At 36.8% G+C, this 17,062-nt stretch overlaps 2 protein-coding genes across 2 annotated transcripts; both read left to right on the top strand.

Moving 5' to 3' along the window:
• The first annotated feature begins 455 nt into the window (after positions 1-455).
• On the top strand, positions 456-4,101 carry LOC125179262. Its single transcript, XM_047884801.1, has 4 exons — positions 456-906; positions 1,232-1,411; positions 1,838-2,011; positions 2,123-4,101. The coding sequence occupies exons 1-4, from the start codon at positions 765-767 to the stop codon at positions 2,356-2,358; spliced, it is 732 nt and encodes a 243-aa protein (XP_047740757.1). The 5' UTR covers positions 456-764; the 3' UTR covers positions 2,359-4,101.
• A 4,572-nt stretch (positions 4,102-8,673) lies between these two features.
• Positions 8,674-13,266, top strand: LOC108670651. Its single transcript, XM_018158126.2, has 4 exons — positions 8,674-8,677; positions 10,168-10,347; positions 10,899-11,072; positions 11,612-13,266. The coding sequence occupies exons 1-4, from the start codon at positions 8,674-8,676 to the stop codon at positions 11,845-11,847; spliced, it is 594 nt and encodes a 197-aa protein (XP_018013615.1). The 3' UTR covers positions 11,848-13,266.
• Positions 13,267-17,062: the final 3,796 nt, after the last annotated feature.

Below are 17,062 nucleotides of genomic sequence, written 5' to 3'. Positions count from 1 at the left end.
TCCAATGTTACCTTGTGCAATTGTTTAAAGCTACCACCCTGAACTGAGTGATTAAAATAATTATCTAATATCTGAACCTCCTACATTCACTCTTAATTAAAGATAACTAAATATTGAACGTATAGTCGTTTCGGGTCAATTATCTCCTCACCAGACAAATGACGTTGAATTAACGTTGAAATAAACTTTTTTGTGTTGAATCGACGTTGATTAAAAGTTCTTCCAACGCAGGTTGACTGGTTGGTCAGAAATGGAAGTAGGAAAGTGGCACTGAATACGTCTAAGTCATGGCGATTGATCGCATTATATCTATAACTGCTGATGGAATCCAGTAACTAAAGTTTTGCGAGCAGATAACATGTTGGGTGAGAATAAATTAGTATGTAAGCTTTGGTATTGGTCTAGGCAATCTAGTGCGGATTTGGGGGCCTGATCATTCAGTTGCGTATCCCAAGTCATCGAAGGCAGTACTAGACGCTTAGCATACCTACCGCCGATCATAAATTCTTTAATAAACTGTTGCTTTAGGGGAAAAAACATTCAAACAGGAGATATTGAGGGCTATAACTGTAGGCAAGTTGACGGGGGAAGTACTTTTAAATTTCTATTTTGGAGCCTCGCTTTCAAAACTACTTCTTAAAAGTGAAAAAATATTCACAATCCTTAATCAAAATCCGATACATTTTCAAGAAGAGTACAAATTACGCATTTGATTCAGAAAATATAAGAACGTTGATTATTTATGCTTCTTTGCTTGTTCATAAATGAACATGGACTCTTTTTTGTCGGTTCTTTTGCTAGCGGTTTTTCCATTTGTTTGCGCTGGACAGAACTTTGGTCGGTATTCTGACTACACCATCAAGGCGAGCTCCGTGTCTAGCTATGGGGCTGATTTTCCTTCCAAGTGTAAGTGAGACATTAGTACTACACGTTAATTTTATGTCTTAGGTGGCTCCCGCACTGTGACAGAGTGCGTTTAGTGGATCTTGGTTAAGTTGGAATAAAAAATGCAAATAATTGATTTCATGTTGAATTCAACAAATGAATATTGCTTATAGTTAGGTTTACATAATTGTTTTGCGTGTTATAATTTGTGTTCAAAACAGTAATAAAAATAAATATAATATAAATGAATCTAGATCCCACTAGACTATCATTACATAATTGTTTTCAGTGTGTAAGTATTTATGACAATATCACCTTGTCATCGCAAGTGGGCTCTCATTTCCAGGTCACTGCCGGTCGAAATGCTTCTTCGACCCGTCGTGTGTGGCGGTGGCGATCTCAGCCACACCCGCCGCCAGCAGCTCGTACACGTGCAAGTTCACGGCGGCGGTGGCGGCCACTGGCCAACTTCTGCAGCCTCACGACTTCCTCGAACACGGCGCTGGGATTGACACCTACGTCAAGGGTAAGACCTGCGACTGCACCCAAAGAAATGATTTAGATGATAAAAGAAATTATTGATTATTGAATAAGTATCAGTTATGCACTTTTAGACCTTTTATGGGTCATCCTGATACAGTTTGGCCAACAAAAGGGCGCATCCGTGTTACTAACGCTTTCTGCCCGACCTTTGAGCAAGGTAGTGTGTAGTGTGCTGTGATAAGTAAGTGCTGTGATAATGTAAGTAATAACTGCCAGCTTCAATATCATCCTTATGTAGCATGAGCAAACCAGGTTAGGTCCTGAATGTTACGAAAATGTTATATATAACTTATCATTTCATGGATCTTCATCACAATTTCAATTAAGTCATCATTAGGAATAAAATTCTACGTTACATGTTTCTATACATGTGATAATTGATTATTAAAGTTTTTTGCTTTTTTGTCAGGTTTTTCATGCTACCCTCCCTTGCAACTGATCCTGGGGGTTGGCTGTCTCTACATCAGCACGGATGAGAAAAACTTCGCCGATGCCAAAGCCATCGGATGTCCTGCGGGAACTAAACTCTACGCTCCTCCATCACAAGACAGCTACTTCAAACTTGCAGAATACCTCATGCGCAGTAAGTTTATTCCCTGACACAAAACAGAGTAGTACTAACGCGTTGCATCGATAATTACACTATTTTACTATATATACACGTTATACACTATTATAATTACATATTCTTCAGCTGGCACCACAACCGACTACTGGGTGTGGGTGAACAAGCTCCCGAACAACACTTGGGTGTGGGAAGACGGCAAATATTCCTACGGCACGGCTGTTTACCAGCAAGGCGTGTGGGCTACAGGCAACCCAGGAGGTGCATCGAGTGACAAGTGTGGCAAAATGAGACGCTCCGCTAACTATAAAATGTCTGACCGATCTTGCACTGAGTCATACAAGTACATCTGCACAATGGCTTAACTTATTACACGGAATTCTCAAAAGATTTATAGCAAGGGAACGCTAAAATCTTGTGCTTAAGTGTGGTGGTACCAGATTGGGTTCGACTACAAGTTAACCCCACTCGTTGAAATCCGAACTCATTTAGCGACAAAACATGTGTTTACTTATCCGAATACTGCTAAGAGATTTGAACACTGATACACTGGCGGCAGTATGGCTTTTCACAGAATTTGCCACTCTCGTATGCATTTCAATTGGACTGAATTAGACTTTTTGATTGACTATGCGTTTCAAATCTACTGAGATATTATTGAATATTCTTTGAAAATTAGCCATCATTGAAACTTCACATGAAATTACTACTTAATTCGAATCTATTGTTTTAAACTGCCAACCAGAACGAATTATTATCGAGTCAAGAGGCACCGCGAAGTATCCTCCAAACCATTTCCTGACTTAAAGTTACTGGTCAGCTTTAAGCGTTCCAAAATTCGGTAGTGAGTGTTTAAAGGCCTTAGAAAGTTGATGGTATAGTCGAGTGATGACTGCTGCACCCACGTGCTATGAAAGTCAGTGATGCCTATAACGCTTTTTATATCACCGTGAAGCGTGGGTATTATCGTCACTAAACTTTAGGCGTGTCACAATTTTTCCTGAATATTATATAATTATACGACATTATATGCTCACCGTCTCACGATAACATGGTACATTGATAATTTCTAAACCATTTTTGGTTTGACGTCTCTTCACCGTTATGTGAAAGAGGAAAATTTTGAAAAATGTTCGCAGCTTTCCATGTCAAATATTTACATCCAAAGAGCGATGAGTCTAATATAGATATTACTTGAACATCGGTTGACAGAGGATCCAACGCATTAGTAAAAAATTTATTTTTTATTCCGTTGACATATTTAGTAGCTGTAATTGTGTATGCTTTAAGATTTCTAGTTTGGATTTTGGATAATATTTAGATCACGGAATGACCTTTCTCTCAAATTTTATGCGATCGTTGAGGCAGAAAAGATCCAGTTTGCCCAAAGTGATCGAAGAGTATTTAGAACACGTCTTACATTCAAAAACAAAATAATAAACTAAATTCTTAACAGGCCTCTGGCTATCTGCTTAGAAGTTAGACTCAGTTTAAAAATCTACTCATTCGGATGGATTATTTTCATTACTGTGTTAAGTAACATATTAGGACCAGTTAAAGACAACCAAACTTGTGCTGTAGCCGTTAATTTCATTTATTTACTCAATATGAGCGATTTTTGTCAACGCGGTAGCCATGGCACGGTCACGATCGATCCAGATTATTTATTTAAAATTTAAGTCCAGCATTGCATTGCTCACCCCTAAATGTCAACCTGGTTGTCCATAAATCAATCTAAATAGCGTGTTTATTCAAGTGATTTTTCTGAAATAGCGTGTACCGCCAAATAATGACATGTCATCCACCCATCAAATCCAATAATCTATGATCCAATAATCTATAATCCAATAATCTGATCCCCGATTATTTTGTACCTAAGATGCACGTTCTAGTTTTCATTCCACTATTACTATAGTTATATATTTTATTCCACTATATCAATACACCTGGAATATTTGTGCACCCTGATTGCTCCCGAACACTAGTGCGTTGTCACGAGTAGAATATAATATTGATGATTTCTTCAGCAATCAAACGAGAAAAACTTTGGGCCTTATGACCTTACGATGAGTTTGGGACTTCCTAGTCCCCGGTCACGCTGATGCGCCGCCTTCGTCGTCCTCCGTCTCCGAGTCGTCGTCGGATGTAACGTTGGACGTGTTCCGTCTATTTGCCCTCCTTTGGGCCACCTGATGCAAGATGCTGTTGCTTGTCACTTGCTAAGGGTAGTTTCCCATTACTGGACAATCCGGGATCTTTCTCAACCACTTGTCCAGTCGTCTCTTGAATGTTGCAAGGGTAAACTCCCCTCCTCTCTGCGCTTTTGGCAAGGCATTAAAGAGCCTCGGTCCTACCACGGACAGTGATCCCTCACGAAGAGTCTGTACTCTGGCCGCGGCTCGGTTATTAAATAGTTTTTGCTGGCCGCTCGGGCAGCAGCAAAAACTATTAAAACTTTTTTAATTACAATGTTTCACACGAGTTAAATCTTCATTAAATATAATTGAAACGCCTATATATCACAAGTTTTATGGCATGATGTGTATGTTCGCGCTCATACTTTAAAGTATTAATCACGATTGTTCAAAGTGTGTTTTCAAGATTTAAGACGTTTTATCGTTTACGAAGAATACAATAATCATCAGGTGTAGATGTGCATTTCTAACTTTTCCAAAAACTTTAAGAATCAATTTCGTGTGCCATAAATATCAAACTGACGATTAATCCGGAAAATATGAATATTATGGTGAGATCCTTTGATTGCAAACCAATTTCAGGTTTTATGTTTTAAAAATTACCTATAATTTCCTTTTACCTTCATAAGACATAACAAATGCACGAAACGAGTAATGCTAACACATATGTGTGCCTTTTCACACATATCTGTGAAATAGTCATGTTCGCACAAGTGTGTGCCTATCCACACAAATATATGTACGAACAGGCTAAAGTCACTTCATTTAAATTATACGGGAATAATTTCCCTGCAAAATTCTGTTATAGCTTAGGCTGCACTGCTGAGCGCAAAATAAAGATCTAATGTGCATGAATTTCTTGTGATATCTTGACCATGAAATGATGACGTTTTCGGCCTCATGATTTCGAGGCAAATGCGAATTGCAAAGCTAATGGGCTTGCTGAGATTTAGAGTGTCTCGAGTAATTGTTAGTTGCGGTTTCTGGATGATACATAGTGCAATTATTTGTGAATAAGTAGCCAATTTACCATAACTTGCATCTTGATTGTCTTGACGATATATCGACTGGAATTGGAAGCTATATATCTGGCATTGGCTCTCGCTCGGCCTGTTGATGGTAGCAGCTCATTTTTAGACACGTGGGCAATATGTTCCAAGCCTATGATTTGTTGCTCCACGAAATGTGTTCACTGTTTTTCGAACAATTATTTCTTCCATGATAGTTTCCAATAGTAATTGTGATACATGCATATAATCAGTGCGTGCGAGCACCGAGCGCGAAGCTCATAACGATTAATTATGTTTGCCTGAAGTCGATTTGTTTCATTTTGACAGATTTCAAACTTAGTTTGTCGAGATAATAGTTTTACGGGTGTCGCTCATCACATATTGTTATCAAGAGTTATTTAAATTCATTTGGCCCTGAATAGAGATCGCTTCTACGAAAGATTTTTAATTATGTCACACATCAAGTTTGAAATATATGCAGGATAAGACTTTGAATATGCTGTCTCAAATAATAAAAAGGAGAAAATTTGGAACAACGGGAATTAGTGTTTACATTTTATTCGCAATGCAAAGTGTTTGCCACTGTTAAATAGAATTGCTCAGCACGACCCCATTACCATTAAATAAAAGCTATACCGGAATTTAAATTTTCATACAGAGCAAAAACCACAAATAATTCTCAGCGATAGTGCAAAATAAAAAACTAATTACACGATTTTCTCATGATATTTGAACCAGCAAATAAAGTACTCTTAGATTCATCAGACTTAATTTCAAGGCAAATCACGAAGCCATTGGTTTGCGGTGATTTCGAGCGCATTGGATATGTATTGTGGCTACTGGGTGACACGTGGAACAATTTGTGGAGAAATAGCCATCATTTGTGTACCTTGCTGCGCTTTTGGCCTTGGGGTCATTTCGACTGGAATTTAGAATTATTATCTTGCATTGCACTGCGGTGGACCTGACGATTGTGGTGCACATAATTGGGTGCACGGTCATTTTTAGACCCGTGATCAATATGTTGCAGGCCTACGATTTTGTTCTGTAATAATGTTTGTCGATTATGATTTAGAACAAGTCTATATCCCGGAATATTTTTATTTTTCTTTAATTTTTTAACAATCAAGTGTATCCGAAGCGAAAACAACCATTTCTATCTGAAGCCGATAACAATCATTTGTGTCTGAAGCGAATAACTAACATTTGTAACTAAAATTAATCCGTCACATGTTGCGCAATACTTATATTTTCATCAGAAAATGTTGGCCTTCTTATATTTATCCTCTGCGAATCTGCGAAGATTAGTTTTATTTTAACTTATTTGAACTTATTTTTAGTTTAGTAGAGGCAAAAATTTTGCTGATATCACCTTTTTCACTTATACTCTTATTGATCATACCACAATTTGTAGTGAAGAAGCAATGCGGCAATGTGAAGTATAGTAGTGTATTATTCAATGTAGTATTTGTAGTGAAGAAGGAATGCGGCAATGTTTACTGGTAACCAAGGTGAAGCAAGTGGCAGACGGTCAGCCACACGTGCAAGTTCACAACACTTTAAACTAGTCACAAATTGCAATAAAAGCCAAACATATATTCAGCTAATACTGGAATTTGCTACGAGGTAAATGAATTTTTTTTAATAAAAATACTATCAGAAAATAGGAAAAAAATAATACCAAATATATTCACCATATTTTCATTGGAAACCGTTTCCAAGACGAGCTTTAAATTTAGTCATTATATTGATTATATTTGTTTTTTTCAAGTTTTTGAATCATTGACCGAACTGATAGGATTCAAGTAAAATCGTGTGTGATTTCTCTCATTTCAATTCGAGAACTTTCAGACTTTCTATTGAATTGATTGGAAGTTTAGTAGTTCAATTGAACCTCTATAATTTACTTTCCTGATTGTGAATTTATGTTTCTGATTAGATTTTAATTTTTTTGGGTGCGTTGCTCGTAGTTTTCCCATTTCTTCAGCATCAATTTGGTGCGTATTCTGGCCACACTGCTACGCCGAGCTCAGTGTCAACTCTTGCGCAGCTTTTCCTCCAAGTGGAAGTAAAACTAGACGCAAATATTTTCCAATATGGAGGCCTTTTGCCAGTTGATTTTGACGGTAAAATGAAACTGCAGTTTTGTTTTTCGAACAATTATTTCTTCCAGATAGTTCTAATCGTTTTTGTGATACATGCATATAATCAGTGCGTCCGAGTACCGAGCGCAAAGCGCATACCGATTATGTTTGCTTGAAGTCGGTTAGTTTTATTTTTACCGATTTCAAAGTTAATTTTGTCCAGATAATTGTTTGACGGGTGTCACGCATCACTTGTATTGTTATCAAGAGGCATTCATATTTATTTTGCCCTGAACAGAGATCGGTTTTACGAAAGAATTATAATTATGTCATACATCACACATCAAGTCTGCAATATATGCAGAACAATACTTTGAATATGCTGTCTCAAATAATTAAAATGAGAAAATTTGCAACTACTGAATTAGTGTTGACATTTTATTCGCAATGCAAAGTGTTTGCTTCTGTTAAATAGAATTGCTATTTTTATTATACAATTGGTTATTTTATTTGCAATAGAATAGCTATTTGTATTATATAAATGGCTATTCTATTTGCAATAGGATAGCCATCTGTATTAAATAAATGGTTATTCTATTTGCAATGGAATAACCATTTGTATCAAATAAATGTTTATTCTATTTGTAATAGAATAACCAATTGTATTAAAAAAAAGCTCAACCGAGAATTTAAATTTTCATACAGAGGAAAAGCCAGAAATAATTCTCAGTGACAGCACTCCTAATTATAAAAAAATTTTGATGGCTTAAGTTTGAACACAAGGTTTCTTAACTCTCCTAATAATTTGTTAAACTCTCTTCTAAGCCGACAAAACTTTTCACAATTGATGCTGAAGAAATATTACAGCGAATGTTTACTGATAACCAAGGTGATGCGAGATTGGCCGTCAGCCGCACGAGTTCCGCAAAATATTGAACTACTCGCAAGCGACTCAAGTGAGTCGATAGTGAATAATGGCTCGAAAGCGACTCAAGTGCAAATATTTATCGAATACGGACTTCTTGTAACGAGATAAAGGCTTTTTATGCTAAGAACAAAAAAGAAAGCAAAGAACGATGAATAACTATACCACTTCTAAATTGGAAAACTTCTATGAAACAAACTCCAAAATTGATCATTCTATTGACTATATATGTGTTCTTCAAGTCTTTGAACCAAAGACGTAACTAATAAGCAAAATTGTTTTCAATTGAGATATGAAGCATTCACTTCGTTTTCTTCATTTGAAACCGTGTCTTGGCTGCGATGAAAATAAGTATTGCTAAACCCTGAATTTAAACTTTTTGCACGAGTAAATGGAGCAGTCCCTTCTCCAATTATTTTGCCTAATGCCTGTTGAAAACTTGAATTTGAGTGATTTGAGTTGCAGGATGGGTAAATGAGTCGATTTACTTACTTGACTGGCTTTGTAGTCAGGTAATGTTTTGACATGTATAGCTTGCATCATCCATTTGGATTCCTTGGTTCGCAGAAAATATAAAATAGTTTTCCATCAAGTCACTTTCTGATCATATTTCTAAAGAAATATCCAGACAGTACTGTTGAAATTTCATGTGAAGTAAAAGTTACGTTGAAAAAATATCAATTAAGTTTTGATAACTGAAGAAATATTTTGACTTTTTCCATTTCTATACTTTTAATTGAGAAATATTTTTATTATTAAAGATTAATGGCAAATAATGAATTTTATTATCTAATATAATATAATATAATAATTATAAATAGTAATATGCATAAAATCCATATGGTTCCAAGTTCGTAATTTTCCTAAAAAAACTCTATTGGTCAATCATTCAGATACAATGTATAGATTAGTTCCTCATTAAAGGAGCGGGAAATAAGTTTGATATACGCAGGATTTTTTCAAACGTTGATGAAGTTCCCCTATCGTTCTGACGATGCTATTGCAACCACCCTATGGTGCCAGCGTTTGTACATCAAGATTTTTGATTATTATTGTTATTTTGATTATTATTTATTTAATCGGACATGCTTAAGTCATTGGATGCATCAGCCTGATATATAAACCTCTACCGGAAACATTCCGATAGGTATGTGTTCGAAATTTCTTTATTCATGTACTGCGATAAAGTAAAGAATGGTCACTGAATTTTCTGCAAGGCCACCCTTGATATTAGCCAGACATTATTTTTACAGCAAGAATTGGATCTATTTAAGTAATTTTTACAACTGCATTTGGTTGGTTATTAATTTTCTTTCACGCATTGTAACTGTTCGAATAAAGTCTTTGCAAACGTAAGCCTTGGAGTCTGTTAATGAAGATAGATTGAAAATTACTTGAATGTTGGGAGTAACCACCGTAGATTTTTCCCATAAGATGTATAATAATATTAATAATAATAATAATAGATATTTCAACGTTCATTAAGCCGTAGGCCTGTCGCCGATTCTTAACATTGCAGAACATTCCCAGCTTGTTGTGGTTTCGAACTCACAACTCACTGCTCCAATTCTGCTGTGCTTAACCGCCCGGCCTCCTCGCCGATTCTGACCAGAAACTGGCGCACAGAGCTGGGATCGTCTCTTATACACATCTAGATGTGTATAAGAGACAGGTGTCAACTCTTGCGCAGCTTTTCCTCCAAGTGGAAGTAAAACTAGACGCAAATATTTTCCAATATGGAGGCCTTTTGCCAGTTGATTTTGACGGTAAAATGAAACTGCAGTTTTGTTTTTCGAACAATTATTTCTTCCAGATAGTTCTAATCGTTTTTGTGATACATGCATATAATCAGTGCGTCCGAGTACCGAGCGCAAAGCGCATACCCTGTCTCTTATACACATCTAGATGTGTATAAGAGACAGATATCACCTTGTCATCGCAAGTGGGCTCTCATTTCCAGGTCACTGCCGGTCGAAATGCTTCTTCGACCCGTCGTGTGTGGCGGTGGCGATCTCAGCCACACCCGCCGCCAGCAGCTCGTACACGTGCAAGTTCACGGCGGCGGTGGCGGCCACTGGCCAACTTCTGCAGCCTCACGACTTCCTCGAACACGGCGCTGGGGTTGTTACTTACGTCAAGAGTAAGCTCCTCGATGTCGTACAAATGTTGTCTGATAGCTGAATTTTAAGCGTTAGGGTCGCTGCATTCCAGTGACTTGGGTCAATATTGGTCAGCAAATTGATATGGATTGCAAAAATGTTGACTGCCATATCAAAAAAGAAATTTTTTCGTTCATATGGCGACGTCTTTCGGAGACACACATAACATTGAGTCTGTATCACAATGTGCCGCTGTTAGCCATCGCAGAGAGATTGAAAGTTTAGGGAAAACTTCAAGCCATGAAATGGAATCTAAATGATCTGGAATCAAAATTTTGGGATGGGTATTTGTTTATGGTTCTAATTAGATTTGAAAGCAGGCGCTATTTTAATGTAAATAAAAAAATTGTAAGATATGCCTGATGCATCACAAGCAAACTGCGTTAGGTCAAAACTTTCACCCGAATTTCACATTTCATTTTGTGAATTATCCTCGCAATTTCAACCAAGTCATCCCGTAGAATAAAATTCAGCCTGACGAGTTCCTGCATTTGTTAGAATTAATTCTGAAACAAATATTACTTTTTGCCAGGTTTTTCATGCTACCCTCCATTGCAACTGATCCTGGGGGTTGGCTGTCTCTACTTCAGCACGAACGCGACAAACTTCGCCGATGCCAAAGCCATCGGATGTCCTGCGGGAACTAAACTCTACGCTCCTCCATCACAAGACAGCTACTTCAAACTTGCCGATTACCTCATGCGCAGTAAGTTGATTCCTGCTGCGTCGATTACCCCATTAGCAGTGAGCAGAGTCCCCGCATGATCCTTGTTTATTACCTCCCTTGTTGTAAGTAACATCTCGTCCTTTATCTGCCTATTACTTCCTTAACAGGAATTAAAATCTATTATTGATCCTGTCTATTACCTTGTTAATGCTAAATAAAATATGTTTTCAGTGCACGACTGTCACCAGTTCGAATGTCAAATACGACTAAAGCATATCGAGAGAAACTGTCAGCACCAATTTATCGATTTTATCCTAAATAATATACACGTATTGTATCGAATGTTTCTGGGGACAAAATTATCGACGATTTCCGCACCGATATGCGAAGGGGTCGAAGTGGTACAATTTATTGCCCGTACATGAAAATAGTGTTCGAACGTAACCATTGTGTGAACGTTAGGATATAGTAGCACATTGTATGGAAGGTAACCATGTATTTTAAAAAATGTAGTGCAAATTAGTTTGCTCTTCCAAACAAAAACAGAGTTAAAACGAGTCATATTGCTCTTTCTTCAGCTGGCGCTACTGTGGACTACTGGCTCTGGGTTAACAGGAAAACTGACTACACTTGGGTGTGGGAAGACGGTAAATATTCCTACGGCACGGCTGTTTACGAGCAAGGCGTGTGGGCTCAAGACAATCCCGGAAATCAAACACTCAACACATGTAGCAGGATGAAACGCAAGGCTAACTTTGAAATGTCTGACAAAGCCTGCACTGAGCTCTACAACTTCATCTGCACAATGGCCTAACTCACTTCATGGCATTCTCAGAGGATGTATAGAAAAGGAAAGCAGGACGCTGATGCTAGAGGGCAGAGGCAGAAGGTTGTAAGCTTTTCAGAGTACAGCAGTACATATTGATTCGAGTACACGTTGACCTCGCACCTTCAAATCCAACCTCATTTGGATTAAAAGGTGGGACAGCGATACTATTGGATATTATATCCAAACAGAGATATTATTGGATATACTTTGCATTTGGCCTTCATTAAGAGTTCACATAATGTTGCTCCTTAATTCGAATTTATATTTTCGAACTGCCGAAAAGAAAAAAATTATCTCCGAATCAATAGGTACCGCAAAATACCATTTATTCCATCTCTTAAGTATCAAAATTTCCAGTCAAAATCGTTTCAAATTTAGAGGTGAGGTTATCCTGAACATAGTTGATAAAAATCTATTTATGAGTTTTACTACCACATAGACACTATCATCAAAAAACTTCAGATGCGTCACAACTTTTCCTGAACATCATTGAATTATATGACACAGTGTGATCACAGCCTCATTATAGCTCACAATAACCTAGCATATTTGGAATTTCAATGCAATGCCCGTTTTGCCGTGTCTTTAATTAAATACAAGATGGAAGTTTTGGTAAGTGTTGGCGGCTTTCTATGTCAAATATTGGCATCCTAAAAGCGATGAGGTCTAAAACAGAGCTTTCTTGGACATCTGTTTATAGCGGATGCGCAATATGAGCAAAAGCTTAATTTTCGTTATTACCTTGTCAAATTTACGGCCATTGTAGTAGATTTGAAAAGGTTGTTGATGCTAATCGCCTGATTTGAATGACATTTTAATCGGGGAATAACATTTTGCAATATCCCGGTTATTCCACGCGATCGTTATTGTCGTGAAGACAGCACTCTATTCAGCAAGAATAGAGTGCTGTTCAGCACTCTCTCTCATTCTCTATTCACAGCACTCTAAGCAATTGAGAGCATGACACTCATTTATTGGCAAAAGTAAGACAGTAATTAATAACCAAGTCCTAGACAATTTGGTTAGAAGTTTTCAACAATTTTTTGCCCTCTAATTTTGCTCAAAACTTTGCTGCTTTTTTGCTGCGAAGTTGGACCAGGACTAGTCCATCATAACATAACTTGGGTTATAGCTGTTAATTGAGTAACTAAATTAATGTGAGCAATTTATGTCAACTCCACGGTATCCACGGTGATGATTGACAATATTATTTCATGCTGAATTGTAATTCCTCACCAATAGTTATCAACATGGCCGTCCAAATCTCAATCACAATGGAGTATTAATTTGTAGAAGATTATTCTCAAATGCAGTGCACCAGCTATTTACTTTTTTTCATAATCTATAACATAATCTGATTATTATTCCCACAGTGCAAGCCTCACTTATCATTCTACTATTAGTAATCATTCCACTAATATTATAGTTATAATTACTCTATTATTATAGTTACAGTTTTCATTCAACTATATTTGTATAGTTGTAGTTATCATTCCACTATTATTCTAGTCATAGTTCTCGTTCCACTACATCATACCACCTTGAAAATTTGTGCTGCGATCTTGCTCCCCAATTCCAGTGACTTACCTTGGCTCTCATATCGACGACTTCTACACTGGAGTGACTGGACTGTGAATGACAGCAGCAGCAACTATCAAAACTTTCTCGATCTGTTACATGAGTTGTTTCTAAGGGATGGTTCTTACTTAATACGCTGGCGACGCGAAAATATCACGAATTCTAACTTATTATTCATGTTTGCGCTCATGTTTGAAGCTGTTTTCAATTATTATTAACCTAATTGCTCGTTCATGATCTTTGAAGCTCAATCCTTTCCTAAGAATGACAAAGAATGCAAAAAATCTTCACGCCTGAATGTCCATTTTGCATTTTTAAAAACTTTAAGAATATTTTCATGTAACTTTAATGCCAACGTAAATATATTCAAAATGCAAACTTCAAACAACCATTAATCAAGAAAACATGCATATTTTGGTAAGATCAATTGAATTGACGACCAATTTCAGGTTCTACGTCAAAAAAATTGCCTAGAACTTTTCTATAACTCCAAGACTTTCTTTCTTAAAAAGTCCATCTACAACATTACGAAAAAGTATTAACTTTTGTATAAATAATATTAGCAATATGAAAGAGTATTTTAACACTATAAAAGAGTCATATTCACATACTTGTGTGAACAGGCTAAATTCACTTCATTGCACTTTTATTGAGACCAGTAAATTTTCAGAAGGTTATACTGCGTGCAAATAAAGAACTAATTACGTGATTTTCTCGTGATTTATGAACCCGGAAAAAAGTTCTCATAGATTCATCGGGCCCTTAATTTCAAGACAAATCACGAAGCCATTGGTTTGCGGTGATTTCGAGCGGATTGGTTGTGTATTGTGGCTTCTGGGTGGCACGTGGAACAATTTGTGGAGAAATAGACATCATTTAATTGGACCTTGCTGCGCTTTTGGCCATGGGGTCATTTCGACTGGAATTCAGAACTATATAATATCTTGCACTGGACTGCGGCGGACCTGATAATTGTGGTGTATGCTCCTTTTTAGACCCGTGTTCAATATGTTTCATGTCTTTGTTTTGGTTCTGCAATAAATGTGTTAGTCCATTATGATTTTGGAAGAAGTCCATTTCCCCGAGTATTTTTTTATTCTTTACTTTTTAAACAATCAAGTGTATCTGAAGCGAAAACAACCATTTGTATCTGATGCGAATTATAAACATTTGTAACTTAAATTAATCAGTCACAAGCAGCCCAATACTTGAATTTTCAGCAGAGAATTTTGGCCCTCTCATGTTTATCCTCTGCGAAACTTCGGAGATTAATTTTATTGTAACTTATCTGAAACTTAATTTGAGTTTAGTAGCGATAAAAATTCTGCCGATATCATCTTCTTCATTTATCGTATATCGATCGTATCACAATTTGTAGTGAAGAAGCAATGCGGCAATGTTTACTGGTAACCAAGGTGAAGCAAGTGGCAGACGGTCAGCCACACGTGCAAGTTCTCAACACTATTAAACTAGTCGCAAATTGGCATGAAAGCCAAGCAGATATTCAGTTAATACTGGTATTGTTACGAGGTAAATACCGTTTCTTGGTCAAAATAGAAATAGTATCAGAAAGCAAGGGAAAAAAATAATACCAAATAAATTCAACATATCTTCATTGCAAAACATTTCTGCGACGAGCTCTAAATATGGTTATTATATTGATTATATATGTTTTCAACAAGTTTTTGAACCAATGACAGAACTGGTAAGTGATGTTAGTAAAATCGAGTGTAAAATTGCTCAAATTTCAATTTGAGAACCTTCACACCTTCTATTGACATAATTGGGAGTTTAGCAGTTCAATTCCACTTTCAAAATTTACTTTCCCGATTATGAATTAATATTTCTGATTAGAATTTTACTTTTTTCGCTTTTGTTGCTCGTAGTTTTCCCATTTCTTCAGCATCAATTTGGTGCGTATTCTGGCCACACCGCTACGGCGAGCTCAGTGTCAACGCTGGCGCAGCATTTCCTCCAAGTGGAAGTAAAACTGGGCGCGAATATTTCCCAATATGAAGGCTTTCTGCCATTTGATTTATCGGTAAAACGAAACTGCATTTTCCCAAAACATTTTATATGGTTCATCGAATTTCAAAATAACTTCAATGGATTTTCAGGCATTGGTAATCAGTATGGGTTTTTATACAGAGGCGATAGAAATCTATAGCTATGGAGTAAATATCGACAACAAGTAAACATTTAGTTTAACAACTTATGCAGTAATTGTATAGAATATTATAAGTAAATGAAGCTGATGTGACTTGAAAGGATAATAATACAGGAAAGAATATGACAGATTAGTTTCCCAAAAAGTCAATGTGAGAATTGAAGGCCTGGCTTAATGCTATAAAGTATAAAATAATGCAGGATTGCGGTTAAGGGTGCAAATTCAGAGCATATAATTTCATAGCGAAACCAATGAGCAAATTTGATTATAACTTAAATAAAAGAATGTTCAGATTATCATACGAAAGGAGGCAGTTCATTTGAAAATTATATTCGTTCAACCTAGTTCTCATATCATCCAGTTTACTACCAAGCAAAGAAAATAAAGCGCGCAACTGGATCACTCAGTCTCCAGCGTGCATGAGAGAGAGGTAAACCGGTTATTGCGTCAGTTTTACGTGAGTGTCCGCAGTTAATAAATATTAATGTTCTAATTGTTTTTGAGTATAAATATGATTGAGATGTTCATTTACTAGTGTTATTCCGTTGTTCTCGCGCGAAGGAATGAATCCTCCAGCTCTCTACGCGTACGCGGTACTGTAGTTCACCATTCGAAAGCACATTATTCAGTTTCGTAAACTTCAATGCCGATTTCATGTGAAGTAATAAAGCAATAACATTGCGTGTTCACTCACTAAAACTAAGATAACGTTTTTGAAATTCTTTCGTTTTCTCGAGGCGAAGTATTTGCACGCGGCAAGAATCTGTGAAATATTGTCTTCTGAACGTGGAAAGATAAAACTTCCAAGTTGGTTTAGGTGGGGGCTGTGTGACAGTGTGGCTTGTGGGTAATGAAACTAACAGTTTCGCAAATAATTTCACAATTCATTTTCTATACATTTCAACCAAAGAAATTTGCTAACCTCGTTTAAATCTCATTTGCAGAAGAAGGGTGAACCTTGCCGCATGGTCAAGACGGTTGCGGCATTTAGTCCAAAAAAATTCAGTAATGCACTGGTATGTCTAGGTAGAACCCTAGCCTGAGCACTTCAACCCCATGCAAAATACATGGAAGATTTCCTTTGAACACATGGAAACGGAATTATCAATGATATTATTCGACCCTTGCAGGATATGAAGAAATTTCTGTTGAATGTTTTCAATACAGCAATTGCATCCTGTAGCTTTCGATTCGCCGGTCGTCGACACTAATTGAATGGTAGGAATACGATATTCGTAGATAATTCTAACACTATCGTTAACGTCAGGCTTTCTTCTTCTGTCCCTGAATTCCTTCATTTGTTTCTAATTCTGATTGTTTCGAATTTGGTGAAACTATTATGTGTAATCTTATACCTTGTTTGCGTAATCTTCACATTAGACATTTTCACGCAGATTTTCATTGTAATTTATTTTATACTGCCTCAGTTCAAGCGATTGTTGTCGGCATTATTTT

Source organism: Hyalella azteca, unplaced genomic scaffold (assembly GCF_000764305.2).
Source record: "Hyalella azteca isolate HAZT.00-mixed unplaced genomic scaffold, Hazt_2.0.2 contig16221, whole genome shotgun sequence".
NCBI classification, from domain to species: domain Eukaryota; kingdom Metazoa; phylum Arthropoda; class Malacostraca; order Amphipoda; family Hyalellidae; genus Hyalella; species Hyalella azteca.
This window is presented reverse-complemented; position numbering and strand designations above follow the sequence as displayed.

Bases quoted from the DNA above. Each gene is read 5' to 3' on its own strand.
- LOC125179262 (XM_047884801.1), top strand. From the start codon at position 765: ATGAACATGGACTCTTTTTTGTCGGTTCTTTTGCTAGCGGTTTTTCCA. The intron at 907-1,231 runs GTAAGTGAGACA...TCTCATTTCCAG, and splicing joins GGCTGATTTTCCTTCCAAGT to GTCACTGCCGGTCGAAATGC. The intron at 1,412-1,837 runs GTAAGACCTGCG...CTTTTTTGTCAG, and splicing joins GATTGACACCTACGTCAAGG to GTTTTTCATGCTACCCTCCC.
- LOC108670651 (XM_018158126.2), top strand. The intron at 10,348-10,898 runs GTAAGCTCCTCG...ACTTTTTGCCAG, and splicing joins GGTTGTTACTTACGTCAAGA to GTTTTTCATGCTACCCTCCA. The intron at 11,073-11,611 runs GTAAGTTGATTC...CTCTTTCTTCAG, and splicing joins TGCCGATTACCTCATGCGCA to CTGGCGCTACTGTGGACTAC.